The following is a 15,617-nucleotide window of genomic DNA, read 5'->3' as shown; positions in this document are numbered from 1 at the left end:
GTTTGAAATATCACTATAATCCAATTATTTATTATCTTTTCTAAGGGGTACCAACAAATGTGTCCAGGCCATTTTAGAATATCTTTGTAGAATAAGCAATAATTCATCTCTTTTCACAGGTTCTTTGCTTTATTCTATGACATACCAAAGGCATGCAAGTATACATGATAAAATAGCTTTTAATTCATCACTTTTCAGAAGGAATGAAGCATTATTTCAATGAGCTGTAAGGGTACCAACAAATTTGAGCACGTCTGTATATTGGTGTTCATTAATTTAACTTGTCCCATTAGTGATGTCTATCTGTTCTGACTTTGCAAGCTGCGGCATTTAAGTAAACTTGATTTTTTACTTAAGTTTGTTTTATTTGAATCCTTTCACAGGGTCGTACATGATGGTTGACTCCTCACAGCATGACTCTGGAGAAAAAGCACGTATTCAGCTTCCAGTGATGAAAGAAAATGACACCCACTGTATTGACTTCAACTACTTATTGTACACCAAAGATGGCTCAAGCCCTGGGACATTAAACATCTTGGTAAAGGTTAACAAGGGACCTCTTGCTAATCCTATCTGGAATGTGACTAGCTTCACTGGCAGAGACTGGCTTCGAGCAGAGCTGGCTGTTAGTACCTTCTGGCCCAATGAATATCAGGTAATTCTCACCTTTTTTTAATTTATTTATTTTTTTAAACCCCTGATCAAAATATTTCAATATATTTATATTGGGTCCTTTTTTAGTTTTATATTGTATATGGATGATTTCAAGAAAAGCATTTAAAATTCTCTTAGTTTTATAATTTAATAATCACAACCTTGCTATGTCTGTTTTGAGATGGTTATCTGCATTTCACAGTTTTTCATGTAGACCGAAGTTTTTGTTTTCAACTTTAGAGTGCTGCCTTCAGAAAAAAAGTGACATCTTGCATACAGATTTAATTCTTCACACTTGATTTTACACATTCTATTAAATAACGAATACAAATCTAACCAGCCACAACAGGCATCAAAAATATATTTAAATTGAACTGAAGGATGCATCATAGCATTGCTGTATGCTGTAGTAGCTGTCAGATGCAAGTAAATAAGTGGGTCAGATTTGCACTAAAATGTTCCTGTAGTGGTTCATTTTTTGAATGACCAATCTTCTAACTGGAAACCTTTTTATATTGATTAATGTTTCAGATCACTTGCCAGTGCTGTAGTGTTTCCCAACCCTGTTCCTGGCGGCACACAGTGAACGCAATTGAACTAATAAAGTGATTAACTGGGCATTTTCCTGTTGTTTTCAAGCTCTTTGTTTTATTGATACGGTTCAATTAAGCAATCGAGCGCTGCGTTGGAATGAAAGCCAGCAGACATGGTGTGCCGCCGGAAACAGGGTTGGGAAACACTGCTGTAGACTACGCTAAATACCAATTGCAATACAGGGTGGATTAAATAGGTTAATTCTAGTGCTCCTTGTCTAAAGCATCATATGTTTCACTTGAGTTATTTGTCTTGACTGTTGTTCAAGAATGATGCCCAGAGCGTACCAGCTTTCCAGTTTTGTGTGCCACTGGACAGTTGACCACGATACTTTACAAACCCACTTTATATCACGATTGCCATGCAGGCATCATTCGTGACATGAAGCGGGTCATGATATAAAGTGGGTTTCATGTTTGCCTTTGACAGCACATTACAAGTGTGAGAAAAAAAATATAAAGAAAACTAGCAGTGAATTAAAGAGCAGTGTTTTAATACTGTAATTGTCGTTCTTTACATGTAAACAAATGCATATAGGTTACTACAGGACAAATACGTTTTGTATCATTAATTGGAACGAAACGGTTTGTCTATCTAAAAAAAAAAGCACGAATTGTCAACCTGATGAGAGCTATCAATTAAGCGTTGCACTTGGTGTTTTTTTGTGTGTATTTGTAGAAGACTGACTGTTTAAAGAAGAAAAATTTGGCGACGTTAGTGTTTAATTACATCTTGTGGTTACTTAAAGCCCAGCTACGCAGCATTTGACAGACCTGCACAAAACATGACAATAAGCGGGTTAGTGAGATATTAAGATGATTTGAAAAATCATGATATTAAACGCGGTATGATATTAAGCGATGTGATATAAAACAGGTTAATATGTAGTTCTGCCCCCCCTCCAATTATCTCATCTCCCCCCCAACACACACACACAAAAATTCCAAGAATGGCTTGTCTGCTAGTATCTAATTTTGTGACGCAAATGTTCCTGCTGAGAAGCAAGCATGTTGGAACACAATAGGTGGTGAATAAAGCTGAACACACAGAGGATTATGTATCATTTGTGTAATGCACTTTTATAATTAAGCTTTGCTTTCCAGTGTGTACAAAAGTCATCAGTAACAGACCAGTACAGGCATGTTATTATACTTTGTATTGGGATCTTTTTTTAATTTTGAAGAACTCACATCTTTTCAAATTTTAAACAATTGTTAAAGAATGCATTTAAATAATACATTAATTTAAATATATCACCCCACAAATCTGATATAAAAAAAGAAGAAAAAAAACTGCTGGATATTGATATCATTCGTTAAATGTGAATTGAATTAGATTCAATTACAAATTGATTTAAGAAAAAAAAAGTAGTTGGCATCAAAATACAAAATAGGACCACTTCCATTTTTAAAGGTTGTCATTGTGAAGAGCTTGTGTGAATGATTGCAGTGAACTGGTTTGAAGTAGTGATTATAAATATAACTAATGTAATCAGATGGTTTTATGACTGCGTTTAGTCATTTACTGTAATGCTGTATTTACAAGAATATTCCTAAACCATTGTGATGTTATGTCAGTTAATTTTCATGCTTGTGTAGTTTGTAATTGTAATAAGCCTGGTCATTTTATTAAATTGCTGTCTTATTAAATATAAAGAAGTTGCCATGGGTTTGCTTACCCCTCGGGCTCTGTCATTTGACTTTAACAGAAGAATGGCCTCTATCTAAAGCTTTTTATTGTGGTTAACTTGACTGGGTTCAGAACTGTGGGTTCAGAAGACCAGTGGAATTAGAAACAAAAGGCTACATGGGACAGGACTCAGGAGGACTCAGACTTGTCTCATAGTTACAGTATCTCAACTAAGTGATATATTTGACAGAGAATTCAGTACTGGAAAATTCCTAGAATATTGGATCGGTTTGACATACAGTAATTAATTGTGGCTGATATCCTCCCAGTACCTGAACTGTTATATTTAATATTTGTTAAATTTGGTGGTGGATGTTGCAATGAGACTCTCTTAATTTATCATCTTTTGCAAATTAGAACAGTTTTGCGTGTTGCATATTGGCAAAATATCACCTCATTTTAACTACAGTTGACTGTCTAGGAGTGGACTGCTCAACTTGCAACGTATTGGTGCATTGCTTAATGATAACATGCTCTATACAAAAGCTCATACAGTTGTGAATTCACACTTTCGATGTCTGCATTACATTTTTTCACATCTGAAACCAATTTACCTAGGAGTCTGACTTCTTATTTCCTGCATTTTTTATTTCCATATCTTTTTATGAAAAATGTGGTCTTGTGAAATTTTCACAATTCAGTCCATAGTACTGAATTTGGAATCTATGTTGGATTGAGGCCAAGAGCAAGAGTTTTTCCCCCCCCACAGAGTTCCTGTATAGTTTTGATAACACAATTATGCTAAACCAGTTTTTTTTTATATAGCACACATTCACACATTTTTTCACACTGCACTCTACTAGGACACAAGAAATGTCAAATTAAGCGGTTTCCTGAAACCACTTAAATTGCCCTTGAATTGTGGTGATTTATGCAAAAAAAAAAACTATTTTTTTTCTGCATCAATATCAATTTCTTACTACAGTTTCCTTGAAAGAACAATTGTAAAGGTGTTTACACACTCTTAGATATTAAAAGCAGCTTACTACAAGAACATTGTCCGTGCAACTCATAGCGCATTTTCAGATACAGGCTTCATATTTGCAAAGGTAAATAAACTCCTTGGGTAAAATGGAACGCTGACTCACTTTGGCCTGCGGCCTAGTGTAGCTTCTATATTGTGGCCATGTGACTTTTTGTTTTCTAGATGATAAAAACCAAACACTTACATAGAATACAATATTTAGTACATAACTGTATTTTCTGATTAGTTTAGTAAAGTTCCATTACAGGTGTTGCCAAGTAATAATGAGCCATATCATGATTTATAACTTCTACCCATGCCAGTGAAGTAGATTTAATAAAAGTTATAGTATAAAATGTATTTTATTGCATCTTGTCCTGTTTAGGATAGCAGAATGTGCATGGCTTGTATTGAGACAATAGTAGTCAGTACAGCAGTCTTGTGACCTTTTCAGGAAATTGATTTTGCTTTAAAACTACATTTTATAAGCCCTATATACTGTATATGCAAGGCTAAATTTAATTTTTTGCAACTAGACAGAAGCTTAGGCAAAGGTATTTAGATGCCTGGGGTTTTAAATTTACTCTGTTGCCACACTGCAGGGTTCAGTTTCAAAACCTAAAATCATCCTGAAGGGTGAGGGAATTTTTATCGAACAGGAAGAAAGACATGGTTTAGTTAACTTAACTTGTACAGTGAAATTGTTCCATGAGGAATATTTTTCATTGTTTTATTTTTTGTGGCACAGATGGTTGTCAAAACATACTTTATATTACACTGTCTATACACAGCTGGCGACCGCGATGTAGTGGAGGCATACGTCTAACTGCTAACACATGTCATACTTACATAATATCTAGATGCCTGCTTATCTAGTTACCAGAACCAGTGGTATACCAAGACCTCTGTATATATGTGTCACTCTTAGATTTTTACATGCAAGCTGCATGGTCTACTTTCTCTTGATACTCCTTGTGGCAGGGCAAAAGCCCTGCTTGCGTAAATAGTGTGTATGGGAATGTAAGGTAGGCAGTGATGGGATTAATTCTGTCCCTGCCAACAATCAAATGTCATGCATAAAAGAGAATAGGCCTGATTACAGAATAATGGGATCACTGATACTGTATGCATTTGTTAATAAAAAATATTTTTTAATTATATAAAAAAATGATGGTAATTCTGTACAGTAGGCCTATACAAAAATCAAATGAATACCAATACCACACTTTTTTTTTTTACTTTACCCTACCGGTAACACCGGTAAATCATTCTGCTTACATGTGAAAAGAGTAAGATTATTTTAGCACATTTTTTTTTTTTTTTTACTGTAGCCTACTTGGTACACAATTAACAGAAAACAGAACTCACTTTACTGAAATAATATTTTTATAATTTACATAGAACACTTGACAGTATACTCTTTTTTTTTCTTTTGTAGTCTTTTCCTTCTGTTTTTGACATCCAGATTTGAGGTGTTTTTTTATTTTTTTATTTGGAGGTTCCAGAGGTTCGGCAGGTTTCATTTTTGATGGCTTAATCGTATAATTATAATAGGCGTTTAGGCATTATGATGGTAATAGATGTGTTATGACAAGACGTTATGATAATAGACGTTATGATAATAACGCTCGATAAAACGCCTGTCAAATGAAAGTCTTGATTGTTGGAAAGTATGACGGAAATGTGCCAATTATTGAATGTCTTTAGTTGGCATATTTGTATAATCATATGTCGTGATCAGCCAATAGTTTGGGTTTATGGAGGACGGTAGAGAACAGGACCCAAGCAGGACAAGAAAAAAGGGGAGATCTGAAGAGTTGCACTGCATGCGTACATTTTAGTTTAGTGAAAGTGAAACGTTTCTAGCCCTAAAGGCTGCTTGAGTAGAATAGCTGGCACAGAAATAGTACATACACTTATATTTGCAATTTTATTTCTGTATGTGTCGTGGCCCCCCAGGTGGTTGCCCGGGTATATAAATATATAAAATAATATATTGCTCATGAAAGCATGGATTTCTGTATTGTATTGGTTTAATAGCTTTCCAGAGTGCACTGAAGGTGTCTCACAGGAGAATAAAACATGGTTCAATTGTACCAGCTCAATGAACTTAATGTTCAAATTGTAAGCGATCGCTCAAAATGTGACAATCTGTGCAATGTTCATCTGGAGACTGATGTTGTAGCAAATGGTAAAATAAATTCAATCCAGATAAACTGCTCTTTACCTTTTTAAAGCGATAGTTATGAAATATGCCACCTTCATATTTCTACTTCACATGTAGGTTTTGCTTTAGAAAGTTACACGGGGTCTTTCTGCATATTTTGGGGAGCCAACAACAGTCTGCACATGTTTAAAGGAAAGATGGTGGAATGAGCAAGTGACTTTTTGCCTCCTAATGATTCTTGAATTAAGTAGCCGTTTATTTCCTGTATGGGGGCTGCTTTTCTCCAATACCTTTCAGAACGTATGACTCCTCAGACACCACACTGACTCGCAGTGACACCAGCTGGAGAGTTGAGGCTGTAGCAGCTGCAGGCTACTTCACAGCTGCCCCTGTCTGTTCCTGGTTCAGCACCATGTTGCAGCTCAATCATTGCAGGAGATCTCCAGTCCTGGTTTTCTTCTCCCATCTGCCCTCAATAGGAAGACAACCCCGAAGCCATAATGATCACGCCATGCAGACTGACTCCTCACAAATGTAACCCTGTTTTCCTACTAGGATGTTTGTCAAGTGGTGTTGGGTCAGAATGCTTCTGGGCTCCCAAGAGGGTTTGCATTTTGGGTTGTATACCCACAAGTTGGGCTGTATGTTTTGGGCCCCCCTTTTTTTTCCTACTGCAAACTGAAATCAAGTTTAAAAACATTAAGATTTACTGGCAATATATGCAAGGGTATGTTGACAATGTAGTGCCCCCTCAATGTCTGTCTTGCAATTATTTGTTTTAAAGTGTTCTTGTAATTTCTTTGAGTTGTAGCTTTATTTTCGAAGCATACAAAACCAAATTGACACCAATATTCACATTAACGTGACCAGCGGTCCAGATAAGCTGCATACATAGCATTTTAACGCATTAAAAAATCCGAAATACGCACTAAATTTAAATGTAATGTGTAAAAATACACACAGCAATTTTGCTGCACAGCTTGTCTGCCTCCCTTAAAACTTCCACTGACAACTCCCAGAATACAATGGCTTCAGTTACTAGGAAACTACATAAGAAAAAACAACCTAAAAAACATTATCCAATCTCTGGCTAGCACTGTTGTCTTTGCAGCCAATCGCAGTAAGAATAAGAAAAAATTGAAGTTACACAGGTTGAAGCATAAACACCCCAGTCCAGCTACAAATCCAACTGGAACCAAAGGCAGGCAGGCTTCCCAGCGACAGCGTGTGGAAGCGACATCGTGGGAGAAGTACGAGTGGACAAGTACAACGAAGTTAGAAACAGAAAGGAGGAATTACATCTTTAAATCTGGAGTTGCTTTAAATCAGAAAACATTGCAGCTTAAAGCCTTGCAGCTGCGTGTATTTTTCTGATACGCTGAAACTCGGAGCAGCTGATTCAAATCCCGCGGTGTTCTGGGACACGGGGGAGGGGCGGAGCCCGCAACGCAGTTAGAAGCAGTTGAAAGCAGGTTGACAGCTGCAGAAGCTAAACTAAACTTAAAAAAAGGTCTTCAAGCCAGTAATCTGTGACAACTGCATGATGTGGGAAATCCGAGAAAACCCAACAGAGCTCAACCAAGTTTGTGTAAAGAGCCGCACGATCCAGGACTTGCTTCAGCGATTTATGCCTGCTAGAAAAGGAGCTGGAGGAAATGAGACAGCAACAGGAGCTTTAGGAGCTGACACACCCACAATTCATGGAAGTCTGCACCCCTAGCAGACTGAAAGCCGCCAGGGAGATGGAAGAGAGTCGAAACAGCTGGGTTCAGATAGGCAGAAGCAGGGAAAAAAAGAAACTTCGTCAAACACAACCACCAGAAATCCAGACATCCAACAAATTTGAGCCACGTCAACATTTAGATGACCAAAACCAACATCAAGAGAATGAAAGAAACTACACCCAGGACCCTATAAACAGTGCTGACCAGGCAGCAAAAAGAAGGGAGGTCATGATTGTTGGGGACTCCATACTGAGAAACACAGCAAGTTCAGTTCGCAGTTTGGACCCCCTTACTACAACAGTGTGCTGCCTTCCAGGAGCCTCAGTCAAGCACATCACTGAGAATGTGGACAGGCTCCTAGAACGAACAGGAGATGACCCGGTAGTAGTCGTCCACATTGGTACAAACAACATTGGTAGAGACAGGCCAAGATCCCTGCAAAACAAATTCAGAGAGCTAGGAAGGAAATTAAAAGACAAGACCAAAACTGTGGTATTTTCTGGGATACTGCCGGCGCCTTGCAAAGGACCATATGGACAGCTGGAAATACAAAATCAAAATGCATGGCTGAAATCGTGGTGCACACAGGAAGGCTTCACCTTTCTTGAACATTGGAGCACATTCTACAACAAGGACTATCTATATAGGTGGGACGGACTGCACTTAAACAGAAAGGGAACCAATCTACTCGGAGAAAGGATCCTTCAGGAGGTCCAGAAGCATTTAAACTAGAAAGGAAGGGGGGAGAAAACCAAAAAAAACAGAAGGGAGACCACTTCAAAACAAGGGCAACAACTCAGGTAAGACCACTATTAAATGTATTTATCTTAAGGCTAGAAGTCTGAGAAACAACATGTTAGAACTTGAAGCTACTGCACTAACAAGTAACTACGATGTGATAGGTGTGACAGAAACTTGGTTGTCTGAGAGTGATGGAGACGAATATAATATTAGTGGGTACACACTGTATAGGAAAGACAGGCAGGACAGAAGAGGCGGACGGGTAGCGCTATACAGAAGTAATAGTCTTCAAGCCCAGGTGTTAAATCAGGACAAAGAAAACAATGCAGAATCAATATGGGTCAGAATAATGGACACAAATTCAAAGGGCATAATAATAGGAGCATGCTATAGACTGCCAAATTCAGACGCTGAGCAAAATAATCTGTTGTACAATGACATTCGAAATGCGTGTAGAAAAGGAGAAGCCATACTAATGGGGGATTTCAACTTCCCCCATATAAAATTGGAAAATCTGATGGGGGGCACGACAGACGAAATTGAAATGGTGGAAATGACAAATGACTGCTTCCTAACGCAATTTGTCAAGGCACCGACTAGAGGGGAGGCATGCCTTGATTTAGTCTTTTCAAATAATGAAGACAGAATAACTAAAACAGAGGTCAGAGAGCCATTGGCAAACTCAGACCACAACATGGTCTCATTTGAAATATTTTTTAGACTAAAGCTAAGGTTTACAATTTTAGAAAAGAAAACTATGAAGGTATGAAACGGAGACTAAAAGAAGTAGATTGGAGTAAAATAGAGAAAACATCCACAGAAAAAGGATGGCTGTTTTTTAAAAATGTAGTACTAGAGGCACAAAACAATTACATCCCAAAAGTAGACAAATCTAAATCTAAAACAAAATGGTTTAATAGATCAATTAAAAAAAAAAAATATTCAGCAAAAAAAGGCACTTTACAGAGCGTTTAAAAGGGACCAAAAACAAAGTACACAGAAAGAGTACTTGGAACTGCAAACACAAGTCAAAAAGGAAGTTAGAAAGGCCAAGAGAGAGATAGAAATCAATATTGCTAAGGTGGCTAAAACCAATTCCAAAATATTTTTCCAATATTATAACAGCAAGAGAACATTCAAAGAGGAGGTTAAATGTCTAAGAGACCTAAATGGCAAAATCATAGATGAAGAAAAAAAAATAGCAAATATATTAAATGATTCCTTTTCACAGGTTTTTACAAAGGAGGACACGGACAACATGCCCGACATGTCGACCTGTTCCTATCCAATTTTAAATAACTTTAGCATAACAGAGGCAGAAGTGTTAAAGGGACTAGAAGCTCTTAAAATAAACAAATCTCCTAGGGCAGATGAGATCCTCCCAATAGTACTCAAAGAAATGAAAGAAGTTATTTACAAAACCGCTAACCAAGATCATGCAACAGTCTCTTGACACAGGGGTTGTACCGACAGACTGGAAAATAGCAAACGTAATACCGATCCACAAAAAGGGAGACTAAACCGAACCAGGTAACTTCAGACCTATTATTATTATTATTATTATTATTATTATTATTATTATTATTATTATTATTATTATTTATTTATTTCTTAGCAGACGCCCTTATCCAGGGCGACTTACAATCGTAAGCAAAAACATTTCAAGCGTTACAATACAAGTAATACAATAAGAGCAAGAAATACAATAACTTTTGTTCAAGTAAAGTACAAGTTTGACAAACCACAATTCAATAATACAGCAGGTAATAGTGATAGTTACATCAGGATATGATTAAATAGTGATAGTTACATCAGGATGTGATTAAATACAAAGTACTACAGGTTAAACACTTGGCAGATTACAGTATTCTGAATTACAGGATTAAATGCAGTAAAATAGGGGGCAGATAAGAGCAAAATAAAGCACATTTACATGAAGGGTGATAGTGTCCCAGGATACAAACAGAGGAGTTCTACAGGTGCTCTTTGAAGAGGTGAGTCTTAAGGAGGCGCCGGAATGTGGTCAGGGACTGGGCAGTCCTGACATCTGTAGGAAGGTCATTCCACCACTGCGGAGCAAGGGTGGAGAAGGAGCAGGCTTTGGAGGCAGGGGAGCGTAGCGGTGGTAGAGCTAGTCTTCTAGTGCAGGCGGAGCGGAGAGGTCGAGTGGGGGTGTAGGGAGAGATGAGGGTCTGGAGGTAGCTGGGTGCAGTCTGGTCAAGGCATCTGTAGGCTAGTACAAGAGTCTTTGAACTGGATGCGAGCGGTGATCGGGAGCCAGTGGAGCGAGCGGAGTAGTGGAGTAGCGTGGGCGAAGCGAGACAGAGAGAACACTAGGCGGGCAGCAGAGTTCTGGATGAGCTGGAGCGGACGGGTGGCGGACGCAGGGAGGCCAGCCAGGAGGGAGTTGCAGTAGTCTAGGCGGGAGAGTACCAGGGCCTGGACCAGGAGCTGGGTAGCATAGTTGGTGAGGAAGGGTCGGATTCTTCGGATGTTGCTCAGGAAGAATCGGCAAGTGCGTGCCAAAGTGGAGATGTGCTGGGAATAAGAGAGGCAGGGGTCCAGGGTGACTCCAAGGTTCTTAGCTGAGGAAGAGGGAGAGAGTGTGGTAGATTCCAGAGGAACAGAGATGGAGAGATCAGAGGAGGGGGAGGAGGAGGGAAAGAAAAGGAGGTCAGATTTAGAGAGGTTGAGTTTGAGGTGATGCGAGTGCATCCAGGAGGAAATAGCAGACAGACAGGTAGAGATACGGGAGGAGATGGTGGAGTCAGAGGTGGGGAAGGAGAGGAAAATCTGAGCATCATCAGCATAGAAATGGTATGAGAAACCATAGGATGCGATGAGGGGGCCCAGGGAGCGGGTGTAGAGAGAGAACAGGAGAGGACCCAAGACTGACCCTTGGGGGACTCCAGTTAAGAGAGGGTGAGGTGTAGAGGTTGCTCCACGCCAGGTTACCTGGTAAGTGCGGTTGGAGAGGTAGGAGGAGAACCAGGCCAGAGCAGTGCCAGAGATCCCCAGGTCAGCAAGAGATGATAGTAGAATAGAGTGATCAACAGTGTCAAAGGCAGCAGAGAGGTCGAGGAGAATTAGGACAGAGGAGAGAGAGGCAGCTCGGGCACATTTAAGTGAGTTGGTGACAGACAGGAGGCCGGTTTCAGTAGAGTGAGCAGAGCGGAAGCCAGATTGGAGAGGGTCAAGCAGAGAGTGGTTGGACAGGAAAGCAGAGAGCTGGCGGTGTACAGTCCGCTCGAGGGTTTTGGAGAGGAAGGGTAGGAGGGAGGGAGGTGGGGTCGAGGGTAGGTTTTTTGAGGAGGGGAGTGATCGAGGCTTTTTTGAAGGCAGAGGGGAAGATACCAGAAAGTAGAGAGGTGTTGAGGAGGGAGGAGATGAAGGGGAGTAGAGCAGGAGCAGCAGCTTGAAAGAGGTGAGTGGGGAGGGGGTCCAAGGCACACGTGGTGGGTTTGTGACCCTGGAGCAGGGAGGAGAGGTCAGAGTCTGAGAGGGGCAAGAAGGTGGAGAAGGAGGGTGAGTTAGTAGGGGTTGCAGTGGGTGTAGGAGTTGGAGCGGGAGGGGGTGCGGGGGAGGGAGAGGTGTTAAAGAGTTTGCGGATATCTGAAATTTTAGAAGAGAAGAAGGAGGCAAAGTCATCAGGGGAGATAGAGGAGGGAGGAGGAGGGGGGGAGGGTTAAGGAATAAGCCTGACTTATATTAGATGTAAACTTATGGAAACTATAATAACTATCATCCAAAATGGATAATTACCTATATGGTAACAATATCCTGGGAGACAGCGAGCATGGTTTTAGGAAAGGGAGATCGTGTCTAACTAACCTACTTGACTTTTTTGAGGATGCAACATTGAAAATGGATAACTGCAAAGCATATGACATGGTTTACTTAGATTTCCAGGAAGCTTTTGACAAAGTCCCGCATAAAAGATTAATTCTCAAACTGAACGCAGTAGGGATTCAAGGAAATGCATGCACATGGATTAGGGAGTGGTTAACAGGTAGAAAACCGAAAGTACTGATTAGAGGAGACACCTCAAAATGGAGTGAGGTAACCAGTGGTGTACCACAGGGATCAGTTAGGCCCTCTGCTATTCCTAATCTACATTAATGACTTAGATTCTGGTATAGTAAGCAAACTCGTTAAATTTGCAGACTACACAAAAATAGGAGGAGTGGCAAACACTGTTGAAGCAGCAAAGGTCATTCAGAATGATCCAGACAGCATTCCGAATTGGGCAGACACATGGCAAATGAAATTTAATAGAGAAAAGTGTAAAGTATTGCATGCGGGCAATAAAAATGTGCATTATAAATATCATATGGGAGACAATGAAATTGAAGAAGGGAACTATGAAAAAGACCTAGGAGTTTATGTTGACTCAGAAATGTCTTCATCTAGACAATGTGGGGAAGCTATAAAAAAGGCTAACAAGATGCTTGGATATATTGTGAGAAGTGTTGAATTTAAATCAAGGGAAGTAATGTTAAAACTCTACAATGCATTAGTAAGACCTCACCTAGAATATTGTGTTCAGTTCTGGTCACCTCGTTACAAAAAGGATATTGCTGCTCTAGAAAGAGTGCAAAGAAGAGCAACCAGAATTATCCCGGGTTTAAAAGGCATGTCGTATGCAGACAGGCTAAAAGAATTGAATCTATTCAGTCTTGAACAAAGAAGACTACGCGGCGATCTGATTCAAACATTCAAAATCCTAAAAGGTATAGACAATGTCAACCCAGGGGACTTCTTTGACCTGAAAAAAGAAACAAGGACCAGGGGTCACAAATGGGGATTAGATAAAGTGGCTTTCAGAACAGAAAATAGGAGGCACTTTTTTACTCAGAGAATTGTGAGGGTCTGGAACCAACTCCCCAGTAATGTTGTTGAAGCTGACACCCTGGGATCCTTCAAGAAGCTGCTTGATGAGATTCTGGGATCAATAAGCTACTAACAACCAAACGAGCAAGATGGGCTGAATGGCCTCCTCTCATTTGTAAACTTTCTTATGTTCTTATGAAGCGTTGTCGAATTCAACCGCTAAAAAAAGGTGCCTGTAATATTCAATGAACTGTTTATAACTTCTTAATGCATGTCCTTATTTTATTTATCTGTATGGTGTTATTTTGAAGTTTTAACATTCACTGAGTTTAATAATTTAATGTTTAAATAGAAGTAATGTAATTAATTTGCAGTCAGTGTGATACCTCGAAAAAATGTGCTGAGCTGATAAAGAACTGTAGAACATGCATGGTGTTGTACAGTAGTTCAAAGAAACATTGCAGTTAAAATGGAATGCTCTTTTTTAATGCCTACCCCATTACCACTGAAGGTTGTACAGTATTTATTGAGATTACTCATGACTTGAATGTGATGTTGCATTTTACCCCCTGAAAATAGATTTTACACTCTGTGTTCAAATTAGAGGGTAAGTTTACTCCCAGACCCAAAAACTTGTGGAGCGCTGAACACGACTACTCAATCAGAATTACACTGCTAGATTACTCACTATTTTTGCCTGTTTCATTGTGTGATCCAGTAAAACTTAGTCATAAGAATACACATACACATTGATTTGAAAGTTTGATCGCCAAAAAAAAAAAAGTTTGATATTGCCAAAAAAAAAAAGTTAATAACATTGGTGCTGTGCTTTTTTATTTTTATTTTTTATCGACGATTAATATCGACGTTTATTTTAGAAAGAATTTACAGTTTTCTTTCGATCTTTATTTTTCAATTCAAGCAGACAATGGGTGAATTCGACCATTATGCTTTTAAAGTAAAAAAAAAAAAAAACTTATGCCATTGAAAAATGTCTCATTTAGCGAAACCCCTTTATCATATTCAACATGCACCAAAACCATTGTTACCAACATTCTAATTGAAATAACGGTTGGTCACAGTTGAGCTATACATTTAAAAATTGTCTCAAATAAACGTGTTAAACACAGCATATAAAAGTGTATTACACAGACCTTTATAGTATAAATTTACAAGTAAAAATAATGTGCACAGAACAAAACATTAGATAGTTGAAAAGAACTAACTTGCACTTGTTATTCAGAGTCTGAGCTCCCCTCTCCTGCTTTAGCACAGCCGGAGTCACAGGCAAGGCAGACAGGCCCGCTTTGTCCTGCCATGGAGACTTCAGCCGTCGGCCGGGGTATTGTGCACAATATTCATCAAGTGTTTTTCTCTTGCGCCCCATTTTCAAATCAAACTAGTAACTGTCACCGTATACCTAAAGCAAAAGCTTACATACACCTCAACCCGCTAATTTCAAAGTAGGCGCTTTGAATGACAGGCGCTGTAGCTGGTAAACGAGAGCACTCTAGCACTGCTTCAGTCAACAAGATCTGTCAGAAAAGGGTGAAACTACAGTACTAACGGACCACTGAGTTGACTGACAGCGACCCCCAGGCATTCAGAGCGGAACGGAGATGGGACAGCCAGCAAGTATAAAAACTACACAAACTAGAGATGATTTCTAAATTTATTATTTTTGGTAAGAAAATTAAAAATAGCGAGTGGTTTTACTGACGTTTATCCTATATAAATTTATTTGTCAAACTCATAACTTTTGGTTATTTGACGTTTAACGAGCTTTACCAATTAATCTCGAAAAGTAGCAAGCCTAAATATAGGTGATAGAGCAGAAGTAAATAACTAAATAACATATACAACAGAAAATGTTTTTGAAGTTCATATCGCATAGTTATCAAAGTTTTTTTCTTTATTTTGTAGTATGTTTTGTTATTCATTTTTGGTTAAGTCACAATGATTTTTTTTTTTCATTCAGCCATTTTCTGTTAGGAGCGGATGGCGTTCCTTTGAAAAGGGGTGGGACTGACAGTGATGTGAACCAATCACATGTCAGAGGGAGAGTATTGCCTCGTGGTGTAAGGATTGTAGGTCTTCACGGGTCCAAATTAATCACCCCGACCACAAACCGACCCAATGTAAAATTCTTATTTGACCTGGATCCAACCTGGCCCGAAAAAACACTGGAATGCTTTTCCTTTCCCCAGCTTAGTATATGCACTGACTAGATACAGTATTAAAGCAGTGTTCTTTT

At 39.1% G+C, this 15,617-nt stretch overlaps 1 protein-coding gene across 15 annotated transcripts in view; it reads left to right on the top strand.

Annotated features, from left to right (window-relative positions):
- LOC117402914 (receptor-type tyrosine-protein phosphatase kappa-like) overlaps nt 1-15,617 on the top strand; it is a 206,625-nt gene that overhangs the window by 66,713 nt on the left and 124,295 nt on the right. For all 15 annotated transcript variants that reach the window (XM_034004568.3, XM_034004565.3, XM_059024017.1 and 12 more), the window contains exon 3: nt 384-655. In XM_034004568.3, the coding sequence (XP_033860459.3) occupies nt 384-655 (272 nt within the window). The remainder of the gene's footprint in view (nt 1-383; nt 656-15,617) is intronic.

The sequence above is a fragment of the Acipenser ruthenus genome, chromosome 5, assembly GCF_902713425.1.
Source record: "Acipenser ruthenus chromosome 5, fAciRut3.2 maternal haplotype, whole genome shotgun sequence".
NCBI lineage: Eukaryota > Metazoa > Chordata > Actinopteri > Acipenseriformes > Acipenseridae > Acipenser > Acipenser ruthenus.
The sequence above is the reverse complement of the archived record's forward strand: the minus strand, read 5'-3'. Positions and strand labels throughout refer to the sequence as shown.